This window comes from Phyllobates terribilis, unplaced genomic scaffold, assembly GCF_046119375.1.
Source record: "Phyllobates terribilis strain yellow unplaced genomic scaffold, ASM4611937v1 Scaffold_11__3_contigs__length_659146591, whole genome shotgun sequence".
Taxonomy (NCBI): domain Eukaryota; kingdom Metazoa; phylum Chordata; class Amphibia; order Anura; family Dendrobatidae; genus Phyllobates; species Phyllobates terribilis.
In genome coordinates, this window is record NW_027362771.1 from 621,490,377 (window position 1) to 621,505,626 (window position 15,250).

The 15,250-nt window shown below is 41.7% G+C and overlaps 1 protein-coding gene across 1 annotated transcript in view; it reads left to right on the forward strand.

Annotated features, from left to right (window-relative positions):
* LOC141167408 (extracellular calcium-sensing receptor-like) overlaps positions 1–14,947 on the forward strand; it is a 30,337-nt gene extending 15,390 nt beyond the window's left edge. The window contains exons 5-7 of the mRNA XM_073654814.1: positions 862–1,089; positions 5,258–5,381; positions 14,028–14,947. Of these exons, the coding sequence (XP_073510915.1) occupies positions 862–1,089; positions 5,258–5,381; positions 14,028–14,947 (1,272 nt within the window). The remainder of the gene's footprint in view (positions 1–861; positions 1,090–5,257; positions 5,382–14,027) is intronic.
* Positions 14,948–15,250: the final 303 nt, after the last annotated feature.

Sequence of the window (15,250 nt, forward strand, 5' to 3'; positions counted from 1 at the left end):
CTCGACCCACCAGCGGACAGGCACCAGTATTGGGAGAGGGGGGCTGGCCGTCAGGGTTCACCGCGGCTCTGGCACAAACCCGGCGACACGGAGGTGGCACGGGCAGGAGCGGACTGGCCGTGTCGGCTTCTCACTTTTTGGATTTTAGAAGGGCATGACATGCCTATATCTGTGTCTCCCACCCTTTTACTCCTCCACCTCTTTTCCTTTCGCATGACTATATGTACTTGTCACTTTTCCATGTGTTAGTTGTGTCTTCTGAGCAGTTTGTCAGCTTTCGGACAGCTTTGAAGGTGCTTTCTATGTGTTTCTATGTGTTTTTGTTTGCCTGCCATTGGTTTTAACGGTGTTCGAAGGTGTTCGACGAACAGTTCGACGAACAGTTCGGCGAACACACGGGTGTTCGACCAACCGAACTGAACTCGAACACTACGGGGGTGGCTCAACACTACTTATATGACAGTTATGAAAAATTCCGAGCAAAGATGCTCAACAGTTTTCAGACCTTTTATACCAATAGATTGAGAGAACTATGTTCTCATTAATAGCAACATGCAATGGGGTCTTGCGGTCAAGAGAGTTGCAGACCACTTCTTTAGAAAGACATCTTTTTGACATTTATGGCAAATCCTTTGGATATCACAGTATTGTTATTCCAATGAGGGTTTCTAACAACAGACATTTATCCACAGGATTTGCTTTGAAAAAGAGAAAATTCTGGGAAATGTTCATGTTCTCCTAGAAGCTCCTGACATGTAAATCCAGTACCGTATGATTGTGGTTGTTTTCACATTGTTGACGGTGAACTCTTATTTTAGAATGACTTTATTAAAACTCTGAATTAAACATTTCCCAATCTAGCTCATGTATTATATACGGAGGGTCAGGGTTAATATTAACTTGAAGAATGAAAAATATTTTGATGAGAATGGGGATCCTCCTGGACTCTATGCTGTTGATGACTGGCAGCTGAAGGCAGATGGGATCCTGGCACAAGTGAAGATTGGCATCTATAATAACTCAGCCCCACCTCCTCAGGATCTGACCCTGAATTCAAATCTGACATTGTGGAATCTGGGAAGTCAACACGTGAGTGCAAATACAAATGATAATAAATAAAATAGCTGAATGTGAGTTATCGTAGGGATGTGATTCACATTTAGGCTACAGCCCCACTATCAGTATTTGGTCATTATTTCACATCAATATTTGTAAGCCAAATCCAGGAGTGAGGAAAAAATGTAGAGGTGGTGCTTGTGTTTCTATTCGACTTTTTCTATGATGGTTTCTCACCTGGTTTTGGCTTACAAATGCCAAAAGAAAATACTGACCGAATACTGACAGTATGACTGTAGCCTTAGGCTGTACTCTCACTAAGTTCATTACTGGAGTTAAAAAAACATAAACTTTCAAAAATAAACTACTGTATTTTTCAGACCATAAGATGCACTTTTTTTTACCCCAAATTTAGGAGGAAATAGAGGGTGTGTATTATTGTCCGAACGTAGCTTAGAGGGGTGTTACGGTGGTGGTGGAGTGGGATAGCAGGAAGCGGGGTGCCTCCATTCCATCCCTCAGGACCCCGACGGTGGCAGCAGAAGCTGTAAGATGCTACAGGGCTGGAGTCGGCGGTATGGCAGAGCGGTGTGCGCTGCTATTCCGGCAGCCGTGGCCATCTTCCCTAAGCCGTGATCTATTTGAATCTCCCTATGGCCCAGGAAGATGGCTGCCAAGATCCTGACTGCATATGCCCCAGCTCTGGTGGTCATTTTCCTGTAAATCATGGCTTCAGGAAGATCGCCACCGGAAAAGCAGCACATGCCGCTCTGCCTGACCACCAACAGTCAGACACTGGACGCGCAGCATCTCACCACTTCTGCTGCCGCCCCCAGGTTCCTGAGGGAGGGACCTTGCTTCCTGCGATCCCGCTCAACCACCACCACAACCCTCTTCTGTTGGGGCACCCCCCTACTCCCACCCAGGATCCTGAGGTACCCTTCCTCCTGTGACCTCCACTCCACCTATTTGGACTATAAAATGGACCATCATGCTATAAAAAATATTTTTTTCCTATATTCCTCCCCAATGCATCTTATGGTCTGGTGTGTCTTATAATCTGAAAAATACGTTAACGAATTTGGATTGTGTGCTTATGAAATCCTTTAAATGCTGGTGCAGCCATTGAGTCTTGCCAGAAAAAAATGCTACAGACAAGCTCTGGTGGTCCTTTCCCAAATTAGCTTAGCTAGCTGTCTTGCCAGCATTCTTGTGGCGGCTTCACGGCCAGTGTCTTTTGCTTTATACTGTAAAATATAGAGAGTGGGTGGTTTCCTAGGGGAAGGTGCCTGAAGAGTGAACATGTCACTTCTTTTAACCACTGGAGGTTTTACCCTTGTTTTTGTAGTATATTTTTCTTATATTTTCTATTATAGAACACGGTTGACTTCCAAATGAAGAATGAACATGCTATAAAGGGCTTCATGGTTTCCAAACTCTGAAACAGTTAAAGGATGTAACAAGTCTTTACTGTGGTTTTGGAGTGGAATCTGAGCAGAACCTCCAAAATTTTGAAGATTTGGAGAGTTGAAGATTCTGTGCGCACATAGCCACAGAGCTAAATGTTTCCAAATTCTCTTCAAAAACCTGGAGGTCATATTCATTTTCTGCTTCAAAAATTCTGAAAAAAGACCCAGTATACACATAGCCAGTTTCTGCTCCACAAGCTCCGCACAAAACTCTTAGGGTATGTGCACAGATTGTATTTAAGATGCAGGTGGACCCCTGAGGTTTGCCTAGACAATACCACTTCAGGAAACAGTCAGTAGTCTTTTTTTCGAAGTGGTTTTGCTGGTGGTTATGTCAAGCTTTTCACTACAGCTTTGCCTCTGGCGTCTTTTCTCTGTAATTTAAACTATAACTATCAAGCAGCTTCCAATAAATTAACTTTTTACTACTTTTAACTGATTCACTATTTCTCAGCCTTGAAGCAGTTAAAAGAAACAACAAAAGACGGAACGTGCAAAGCAACGTCATTTTTAAATTTTTATGCATTGTGTCAATTTTTGCATTAGTTTTACAGTGCTTTTTCAGCTGGATTCCAGACGGAAACTGCCTTAAAAACACATTGTGTGGTGTGCACACTTTTTATTTTATTTTGGCTGAGTTTTTTAAGTAGAAACTATCAGTATGTGCAACACCGGCTTTGTTTTCCTCAAGAGTCTTCTTTTGCAAAATTAGTGAATGGCTTGCAAACAATAGTCACATGAAGTGTAGTCAGGTCCCTTCTTTTAGCTGCTTGATGGCTTTTGAAGCCTTGAGACAGTTGAAAGATGCTCAAAAGACTGAACATATGCACAAGTACGTTTTGCATTTTACATTATTTTTGCCATTTTTTTAGTGCTTTTTTTCAAACAGAATCTGCCAGAAAAATGATGCTATGTGCACATACCCCGACTCTACAATCAACAATCATGTTTCTTTAGCTTCTCGTGGTTTTATTATTCGGGCGACTTTCACTATCATGCCTCTAGCCACTGTAAAGGAAAATACTGAGAAAAGACACCTGTGGTAGAGCAGAAAATAATAGCAATCTTGGTAATGGAGCTGCTTCAGGAATAAGGCAACTGTATTTCTCTTGGAGCTGCTGTGTCTAGAAAAAACTCCACGTCTTGGACTCCGGAAGAAAGACGTTGCGTGAACCTACCTCAACTCTCTATTCAAAACTATTGTTTTTTTTTAACTCTTTGTGGGTTTGGAGAGTTTCTGCTCCAAAAAGGCAACAACAAAAAAACACATTCTTATTTCTAAGAATAGAAAAAAGAAATAATGAAGCCCACCACGCCAATAATGTTCAGGATACACTGGAAAGTTGATGAATATGTGCCAATTCCTGCTGGTGAAGCTCAGCTTTAACAGATTCCATGAGGTTTCTACCTTACGTGTTTCTGGCATACATTGCGTCCATACTCATAGGAATATATGCACTACGTATGTCAGAAACTCATAAGGTTTTGCCCTCTTGATGGATCCATCTGTTTTTAAATTAATCTCTAATAAAGAGATTGATTTTATGGATGGAATTACCAGGAAAATCCATTTTTTTTTCTTTTGGTCCTACATTCTATGAATCTTAATCCCATCTGCTCAACTTTTCCCCTCCCTCTCCATTTCATTATCTGTTTAATTTGACATAACCTTTCAGGTGCAATCTGGGCACTATATAAAATTTTATCTTTCCAGTGTAAATTGCACAGCATCTAAAGGCTGTGTGCCGAAGATGAGGATTTAATCCGTTTCCGCGGCAACATTTCCACCCCGAAAGCGCATTAAAAAAGCTTGTTAAGTTGTCTGCCATGTTTCCCAATGATAATCCACATTGCTGTGCACATGCTGCGGAAATTTCCATTGCGGATTATCATTGCGGAAAAATCCTCAGCACAATCATTAATTTAGCGGAATCACGGTGAAATCGCCACCATTGACTTGCCTGGACTGCATAACATCTGCATGACTGCACGTACACATGCGGATATTATGCGATTCAATGAGTGGATTGTAACCCGGTCTGGAGAAGAGGAGACTCTCATCCAGACCCGGATACCATAGTACCTGTAGTTAAAAAAGAATTCAAATTAAAAAAAAACATATACTTACCTTCTGATGGCCCCTGTCTGCTCCCGGCGGTGCTGCTGGCTCTTCGGCTGCTCGCGGTGGTGAAAAAGGACCTTCCATGACATCATTTAGTCATGTGACAGGTCACGCGACCGCTGATGTCGGCGGTCGCGTGACCTGTCACATGACTAAATGACGTCATGGAAGGTCCTTTTTATAGCACCACGAGCAGCCGAAGACACCGGACGCACCGTACAGCAGAGCGGGGGCCATTAGAAGGTGAGTATAATGATTTTTTTTATTTTTCAACATTTTTATTCTTTTTTTTACTATTCATGCTGCATTTGCAGAATCATAACTTGGTCACACTATATAAATCCATGCCGGTTGCATGGATTTATATAGTGTGACGAAGTTGTCAAGCACTTTTCCAAGTAATGCTAAAATCGCCTGGAAAAGCGCTTGATAACCCGCATGCGAAATCGCATGTTAAAAACGCTTCACAAACGCTTCTACCTGGCAGAAAAAATGCATGTAAAATCTGCAAGCGTTTTTTTCTGCCAGGGAGATGCAGAAACGCTCCGCAGCATTTCTGCATCCTGGGCACTTAGTCTAAAGTAATAAAATGAATCTTTACTGTTTCCAGGTCCCACGCTCAAGATGTAGCAACAGCTGCACCATGGGATTCCGGAAGGCCGCCTTGCAAGGGAAACCGACATGTTGCTATGAATGTGTCCCATGTTTACATGGAGAAATCTCAAATCAGACAGGTGATGTTCCACCGTAGTGTAACTGTAATTCAAGTCTCAAAACGAGACTGTGTCCCTGAACCCAAACTACATTTCTTAGACCAGTATTTGGTCAGTATTCAGTCAGTATTTTTTCTCAGGAGTGGGAGCCAAAACCAGGTTAGGAACAATCAGAGAAAAGGTATAATAGTAACAAGTCACCAATTCTGCATTTCTCACACACTCCTGGGTTTGTCTCCCACTCCTGAGAAAAAATACTGACCGAATACTGACCAAGTACTGATAGTGAGGCCGTCTTAAAATGGATAAAGTGGTTTTCCCAAGTGAGCAACTCCTCAAAAGGAGTTTTCTAAGAATTTTAATTTACAGTCTTTTCTTAGAATAAGCCATTAAAGTATGTTTATTCTGAATTTAGGAAGTCACATCAGCTCCACAACTTGCTGGAGCACTATAGTTCTTCCATAGTTTATGCAGGCACAGAGCCGTATAAACTGTTTTGAATTTTCTGATACTGCAGCTCAGCTTGTGAATGTGAACAGGGCTAAGAAGGGTTGAGTTACAATAACAGACACATTCATTCCAGTATAAAACATATTTTTCACTCCAAAAAAGAAAAATCCTGTCAAAAAGGGATTTAAAAATTGAGATATGGGCTATCTCAGCAAGATGGTAGATCCCGAGAAAACATATAGAAGCTGGCAAGTCATGCAGCACCAAAAAAAAACAATGCCTAAGAGGAAAAAAATAAAAAAAATAATGACAATGAAAGTATTTGTAAACTGCTGATAAGCATCAGATGCAGGGTGCCAAATGATACATAAAATATTAAAACATATACCGTATTTTTCAGACCATAAGATGCACTTTTTTACCCCAAATTTGTGAGGAAAATGGGGGGTACGTCTTATGGTCCGAACATAGCTCACGGGATAGTTGCGGTGCTGGTGGACTGGGATCACAGGGTCCTCTGTTCCTTCCCTCCTTCAGGAACACAGCGGCAGCAGCAGAAAAAGAGATGAGATGCTGCGGGGCTGGTATCTAGCTGACGACGGTGAGGCAGAGCGGCGGAACGGCAGAGCGGGGCTTTCCGGTGACCGCGGCCATCTTCCTGAAGCTGTGATCTACAGGAAAACGGTCGCCTGAGCCGACGCATGCTGTTTAATTTAACCTTGTCTGTTTCCCTCTGTGTCTTTATCATACAGCAGGATTAGTGTTTCAGCTGCCACGGCTAGTGTGAGATCACCGCACAAGGTGAAAAAAAACATCAAGGAACGTCAGGGAGCTCAGGGCTGCGCAGGGGAAGTTTCAGGGGTTGCCTCTCTTATCTTTTCCTAGTGGCAGTGCTTCCCTTCTCACTGTTTTGCAGTGTGCAGTCTGGCTTCTGTATGCAGCATGAACTCCCTGATCTGCCCTGGAGTGGTGCTTGGTGTCTGCCGGCAGCCAAGTCCAACCTTGCCATCAGAGGGTTTGTGTATATCCAGTAAGCACTAAGCCCCACCTCTCCGGGGTAAGTCTAGTCCATCACGCTGGAGGTCCATACCCGCCAGCATGACATTATCGCTGGCCCCACCTTATTCAGGTCTACAATGGACTCTGCCACTGCTCTGAAGGAGCAGCTGCAAAATCTGTCACTGAAAGTGACTGTGTTCTGTGATATTGCAGAGCCCACCACAAACCCCAGGTTTAGTGGCTGCTGCTCCCAGGCAATTCCCATCTGAGCCTAAGTTGCATTTGGTGGATAGGTTCTCTGGAGTCAGGGCAAGTTTTTGGTTTTTATGAAAGCCTGTAAACTGTACTTTAGGCTTCGACCTCATTCCTCGGGTGGGTACAGTCATCTTCCTTGTTCAGAGGGACTCCCAAGCATGGGATTTCTCCCTCCCATCTGGTTTTCAGTCGCTCTGGATGGTTGAAGAATTTTTAGTGCTCTAGGACTCACTCATGTCGATCCTAACGTGTCGCCCTGGATGAATCCAAACTAAGTAAGCTTTGGCAGGGAGACTGGGCAGTTGAGGAGCTCTGGTCTGAGTTCTGCAGCTAGTCCACTGACACAGGTGGAATGATCCCACTCCTTGGAGTCATTTTTGTTAGGGTTTTTCTGAGAGAGTAAAAGATGCCTTTGTCCTGTATGTATTTGAGACCCTTGTTTCTTCAGAGGACGCCATGTCCGTATCTGTTCATGTGGTTTGTAATCTCCGAAAAAAGACAAAGGAGACACCATTATCTACTAGAGGTCTTCTACTTAAAGAACCTAAATCTGAGCCCACTTAGGCACCCATGTAGTTGGGGGTGGGGAAACTCGTTGCACCAGCCCACCAGTGATTCGGCGCAAAATGGAAGTTTGGGTATGTTTTGTGGTTGTAAGGGTCATTTTGTAGGTAACTTCCCCTAAATACATAACCGCAAATAGCCGCCTAAGGAGTTCAGGTTGTTGGGAGGATAGCAGCCTGGGTGTGTATATTTCCTCAGTTGGTAGGTCACAATCCCCCTCCCCAATATCCTATTAAGTAGAAGAAAGATGTTAATTTCTGCCTTTTTTTCGTCAAATTTTGTTGATGTCCTGTTTGTCCAAACCCAGGGCTTAACTCCTCATAAGTTGCTTAAGCCTATTCTCATAATTGCTATCGATTCTGCATCCCTGAGTCAGGGGCATTTCACTCAGGTCATTCAGGATTAACGTCTCCAGGTAGGGTCCATGCACACTGAATCCATTGACTATTATATGTTAGACGGTCTATCATTCTCGGTGGTTCCAGATCTCCCTTGGCTGACTTCACACAATCATGTCTAAAAAACTGCATGAGCACCTGTATATCCATGGTCTCTACCAGGTCCTTGCCAGAGTATTTGTTTGATTTCTAGGATGTTTTTTCAAAGCAAGGGTGTCAAGAGCTGCCACCTAACTGCCCTTATGATTGCTCAATCAATTTAGTTCCAGGGGCCAAATTGCCAAACAACAGGCTGTATAACATTTCAGGTCCAGGTCCTTAGAGGCAGGCCATGAAAGATTACATTATGGAGAGCCTTGTTAAAGGGCATATCTACCTTCCTTATCTCCCTTGGCAGCAGGGTTTTTCTTTGTTATGAAAAAGATGTGGGGCTGCACCCCTTCTTGGAATTCTGCAAACTTAATCAGATCACCGTTGGGGATCCATACCCTCTCTCTCTCATCACAGAGCTCTTTAATCAGATCCTCAGGGATAAATGGGATATCCCTGTATTTCAAACCATCCACCTTCCCTTCAACTTGGACCATTTTCACTTTCCCTGCTGCCAAAAAAAGATGGAGTTCTTGGGGTGATGAGCTGTGTTGGTTTGGCGCCAGACATAGTGTTTACTTTGGTAGTCAAAAAGTTAAATTTTGGTCTTATCTGACCACAGCACCTTCTTCCATACATTTGGGGAGTCTCCCACATGTCTTTTGGCAAACTCAAAATGAGCCTTACAATTTTTGTGTGTAAGGAAAGGTTTTTTCTGACCATTCTTCCATAAAATACAGGTAATGGAGAAGCAAATGGGTTAAGTCTGTGCTGCCATGTAGAAAGGATGAGGGATGCCAATCCGAGTGTAAGTTGTTTATTTAGTCAACGCATTTCAAAGTGTACAAACTTCTTCCTCAGGACAACCTCCTTGCCCGAGCTGAGAGTTTTGGGGGGCGGCTCTCTCTTAAAAGGTTTGTTGTTGTACCATGTTGTTTCCATTTGATGATAATGGATTTTATGGTGCTCTGGGGGATCATCAGAGATTGGGATATTTTTTTTATAACTCAACGCTGACTTGTTCTTCTCAATAACTTTGTCCCTGACTTGTTTGGAGATCATCTGAGTCTTCATGGTGTTGTTTGGTTAGTCGTGCCTCTCGCTTAATGGTGTTTTAGCCTCAGTGGCCCTTCAGCAAAGCTGTGTATATACAGACAGACAATGTGACACTTAGATTGCACACAGGTGGACAAAGCACATGACATATGAAGGTAAGTGTTTGCACCAGAAATGATTAGGGTCTTCATAGCAAAAGGGGTGAATACATATGCACATGACAATTTTTAGTTATTTTATCTCATAAATTCAATTTATGCCTATATTTTTCTCATTTTACTCCACCAACTTAGACTATTTAGTGATTATACAAATCAGATTACATAAATATTGAAACATATTCTATTTCTGGGGAATTTATAATAATTCACTGGTTTTCGTATAGATACTGCGAAACTCTGGGAGGTCCTCGATAGGGATCTTCCTGAAAATATACAGCGGTTTCTGGGTTTTGCCAACTATTACTGCAGGTTCATCAAGAACTTTTCAGTAGTGGCTAAACCACTATCAAATATGACCAGGAAAGAGACAGACATTTTGTGATGTTCTAATCTGGTCTGTAAAGCGTTTGCTTCTTTAATGAAAAGTTTTGCTTCTGCTCTGGCCAACATACAGCCTGATGTTTGATGTTATCCAATCGTTCATTGTGGATTTAGATGCATTGGAAGTAGGGGTAGGGGCTGTATTGTGCCAGGGTTTGTCCCCAAATAAATGGCATCCATGTGCCTTTTTCTCAAAAAAATTGCCACCCGCTGAAAGAAATTATGATGTTATCAATAGGAAACTTTTGGCAATAAAGTTGACTTTCGAGGAATGGCATCATTTTTTGCAGAAAGCAATACATCTGGTCATGGTCATCATTGATCATAAAAATTTACTATATATGGAATCTGGTAAATGACTTACTCCTAAACAGGCAAGGTGGTCTTTGTTTTTCAACAGGTTTAACATATTTGTGACATCATCTGGGGGTTAAAACATCAAAGCAGATACATTGTTCCATTGTTTTCCGGGGGCAGGTAATGATGGTGAGCCCATTCCCATTTTGCAGAGAGGAGTCATCATTTCTGCCATATATTCTGCCCTGGAGAAGGAGGTTGAAGAAGCTTATGGGACAGCCCTGCTGCTTGTCCTCCAGGAAAAGTGTTTGTCCCTTTGAACCTCAGACATAGAATATTAAGTACACATCATGATTCAGTTCTTGCGGGACTTCCTGGTAGTAAAACAACCACGTATTTATTCTTTCGTCATTTTTGGTGGCAAGATTGCACCAGGATGTTCAGGATTATGTTTGATCTTGCAATATTTGTGCGCGTTCGATAAACTCCCATTCTCATCGGTTCGGGGTTGTGCAGTCTTTGGCTATTCCTTGTAGACAATGGATTCACCTGACAGTATAATTTATCATGGATCTGCTTGTGGCCACAGGTAAAATGGTAATATTAGTGGTTGTGGATAGATTTAGCAAAATGACTCATTTTGTTGCGTTATTCGCTCTTCCGAATGCTAAAACTTTAGCACAAGTGTTCATTTAATGAAATTGTGAAACTTCATGGCCTCCCCTCTCATATTTTTTTCTGATCATGGGTCCCGACTTATATCAAAATTTTTCATGGCATTTTGTGCTCATTTAGGTATTCATCTCTCATTTTTGTACACCAGGTCAATCAAAATCTAGAGACATATCTGAGGTGTTTTGCTTCCATAAATCAGCAGGATTGGGTTTCTTATTTACCCTTAGCTGAGTTTGCAGTGAATAACTGTCATCATGAATCTACAGGCAAGTTCCCGTTCTTTGGGCTATATGATTTTCATCCTCAATTCTGCTCCTTTAATGTAAATCATTCTTCACGAGTTTCTGGGGAGGAACTTTTTTTTTCATCTATTACCTCTGTGTGGCAGGTGGTTCCTAATAACTTGAGAATGATGGGTTCCAAATATAAGAGTATGGATGATCGGAAGCGCTTATCTGGTCCAGACCTGTTTGCTGATGATTTGGTGTGGTTGTCTACTGAAAACAATAAATTGAAAACTCCATCTTGGAAAGTGAAACCTAGGTTCATCGGCCCCTATAAGATAATCATTGTAATCAATTCAGTAGCATTTTGCCTTGCTTTGCTACCAACTTTTAAAATCCATAATGTGTTTCACCGATCACTTCTCAAAAAATAAATTGCTTCCTCAGAACCAGCTCCCTTCCCCAGTCATTGTTAATGGAAATCTGGAGTTTAAGATAGGCAAGATATTAGATTTCCACTTTGTACACCTGTCACTTCAGTATTTGGTGCATTGGAAGGGTTTGGATCCTAAGGAGAAAATTTGGGTACCAGTGTCTGATATTCATGCGATCAAGTTAATTCGGTCTTATCATGCCTCTTATTCAGATAATGAAGGGGGACGAGCCGTAAGCCCAAAATGATGATTGAAGGCTAAATATTTGAAAAACTTGTAAACTTTATTATCAAAAAAATATACATACAGGTGAGGTAAGTGAATAGACACATACAAAAACTACAATGTGTACTAAAATGGGGTACATGGTGGAAAATATCTCTGTATGGTCCTATAAATAATCATTAGGATACCTAAGGATGACATGACCTACCATAGTGGAAGGTTTGGTGGCAGAACAGCATATTGCAAATATCATGAGGGGAGTATATAGGTAAACCCTATGTACACCATGCAATGTGCACACATACTGTGAGTAATTACCTGCGGTCACCACCACCAACGCACCCAGCCCTCATATCTCTCATTCAGATAAACCTGGTCCTGAGGGTCCAGAGTCCCCTCTTTGGAGGGGGGGTACTGGCATGGGGATACCATGACAGAGAGTGGTCTCCTCTTTTGCAGGGCTCAGAAGATGACAAGTTTAGTTACACACATGCCTGCACTGTCTGGATATATTTTACTTTCCAGTTAGCTATGCAGATTTCCCTTGTTCCTGTGTTGCAAGTGTTTAGCAGCTCTGTTTGTCTCCTAGAGCTTTCCATCCTGGGTTACCTCATATGTTCTTATTTCTCCACTCCCCTCTGATATATGTACTCACCTCTTAACTTGAGTACTTACCAGTGATAGCTTGGTATATCTTGGTTTTGGTCTGAAGATGTGAGCTGTAGAAAGAGAAGTCAGCTAGTCGTCATCTGCTGAGATTGTCGTTTGGAAATTTGTTTGGTGTCTTCCTTTTCTATCTCCCGCGCGATCTTCGCTCCTCTCAAGAACTTCTCCTCTTCTCCCCTCTCATTTCCTCCTCCCACAACCGCCTACAAGACTTCTCTCATGCATCCGCCATACTCTAGAACTCTCTCCCCCATCACATTAGACACTCCCCTACCCTGGGAACCTTAAAGAAAAACCTAAAGACCCACCTCTTCCTTCAGGCCTACAGCCCACACTGAGACCCATCCTCTACACCATCTCACCCTCTCCTCTCCCCTTCCTCCTGTCTCCCCACCCACCCCCTATAGACTGTGAGCCCTCGTGGACTGGACCCCCTGCCCTACTGTACCAGTGCGCCTCGTTTGATGTTTCCTGTTCATGTCCCTGTCTGCCCCTACACTTGTAAAGCGCCATGGAACCTAATGGCGCTATATAAATATTTAATAATAATAATAATAATAATAATAATAATAATATCTCCCTTATGGGTTGCCTCATCCTTCCTTTATCTTTACACCTTTCTGTAGTTTGGGTGCATGATGAGTGATTGCTGTTTCTTTTAACCTTGTCTGTTTCCCATTGTGTCTCTATCATACAGAAGGACTTGTGTTCCTGCTGCACAAAGCACTAGCCAGGGTTGTGTTTATGGAACGATAGAAATAGGAACATGATCACCACATGGGGTGAAAGAAACCATCTAGGGACATCAGGGAGCTCAGGACTGAGAATGGCAAATTTCAGGGGTTGCCCTGCTTATCTCTCTTCAGACGCAGTGGTTCCCTTCCCATCCATCTTATCATGCACAGTCTGACTTCTGGGTGGAGCGTGACCTCCAGGATCTGCACTGGAGTCTTGCTCGGTGTCTACTGGCAGCCAAGTCCAACCTGGCCATCAGAAGATTTATGTATACTCTATAGGCACTAAGCCCCACCTTTCTGGGGTAAGTCTGGTCAGTCACACAGAGAGTGTACACCCATCAGCGTGACAATAGGTGAGCTGTGAAATGAGTAGTATTAGTTTTTTATAATTTGACTATGGTAATTGTTTATGGTTCAATAAAATGGCCTTCATCTGGCCACCATCTTGTTACATTTTTGTAGTGCAAATTTCCCAAAAATTCAAATTCTGTAAAATTCGAGAATTCAATTCTACTCAAACAAATTTGCTTATCTCTAGTTCTGAACAATTCTCGTAAGTTTTCTTCCTACTTTTAACCTCAATAGCCACTATTATAGTTCCCTACAGAAAACAAAAACTGCACCATTTCACCTTTAATGAAGCTGTCCACCCCAGCTTCAACATTTATATATGGTACAGAAGCTACCTTCATGAAAATTCCCAGAAAGAAGGGAAAATAAAGTAAGTATAACTTTTGGGTGGCTATCATCCCTAAAGGAAAAAAGGTCACTCTCAGGCACAAACCTTCTACACAAATACCACTTGAATTGACCCTTCAGACTAACCCACTAACTAATATGAGGGCCACCAACCTTACAGTGACACATCAGTCCTTCTGTTCCTTTAGCACAGTAAGCAGATCTTTCTCCATACAAACAGATGTCCTTCCTTCCTCAGCATACTAGAAGTTGAGATGGTTTTAGATCAAAATGGCTGCCATTATTTGGTCTTAAATATTTCAACAAAATAGTGACATTATGAAACAAGCTAAATATATTTTTTTCTCCATTTATAGATTCCTTGAACTGTTTCAGATGTCCATGGGACCAATGGCCAAGTCTTGAAAAATCCAAGTGTCTCCCAAAACCTGTAGAGTTTCTTTCTTATGAGGATCAATTAGGAGCCACCTTAGCAGCAACTGCCATAATGTCATCAATAATTCCAGCTCTTATCTTGGGTTTTTTCTTTTATTACAAAAATTCACCACTTGTGAAAGCCAGCAATTACTCCCTAAGTTGTCTTCTATTGATATCCATCGGTCTCTGCTTCTTCTGCTCTTTGGGTTTTATTGGTTACCCTCATCATGATAAATGCTTAATACGTCAGGTATCTTTTGGTCTGGTCTTCACTCTTTGTGTTGCATGTATATTGGCCAAGACGATCATGGTGGTTTTTGCTTTTATGGCTACTAGACCAGGAAGTAGTCTAAGAAAATGGACTACCCTAAAAGTCTCCTACTCAATTATCTTTAAATGCTTCCTTCTACAGCTAATATTGTGTATTACTTGGATGTCAGTGGATCCTCCATTTCCTAAACTCAACACAGAAGATAAGGCAGAACTCATTATTATTGACTGTAATGATAGGTCCATCGCATTCTGGGCCATGCTCAGTTATCTCTTTCTTCTGGCTACCATTAGCTTCATTATGGCTTTCTTAGCTAGAAAACTTCCAGATAGTTTTAATGAAGCTCAGTTTATTACATTTAGTATGTTGGCCTTCCTTAGTGTTTGGCTATCCTTTATTCCTGCCTCTCTTAGTGCTCAGGGCAAATATACAGCAGTCATGGAGGTTTTTGCCATCCTGGCATCCAGTTGGGCATTGCTAATATGTATGTTTTTTCCTAAATGTTTCATTTTACTGTTCAGACCAGAGATGAACTCCAAAGAATATCTGATATTAAATAAAGATAAAAGTGCAATGAGCAGATTATAGACAAAAATTACAACCGCAAATATAGTAACTGTTCTTTTAATAAAAGTTCTGAAAGTAAATCTTGATATTCCTCAATGAATAAAAAATCATTTAAACACCTGGTAGTTGTAGGTATATTGAACAGTATCAAAACAGGGTGATGATGTATTAATAATGTATTGTACCAAATATAAATTTTGACCTATTTCATCTCTTTGTCAAGCATGCAAATACAATATAGGTCAGGATTAATGGGGTACAAGTCTGCAGTCACTCTTTGTCTCTGTTTGAATAAAGAAAAAGAAACTACAGCAAAACCAAAGA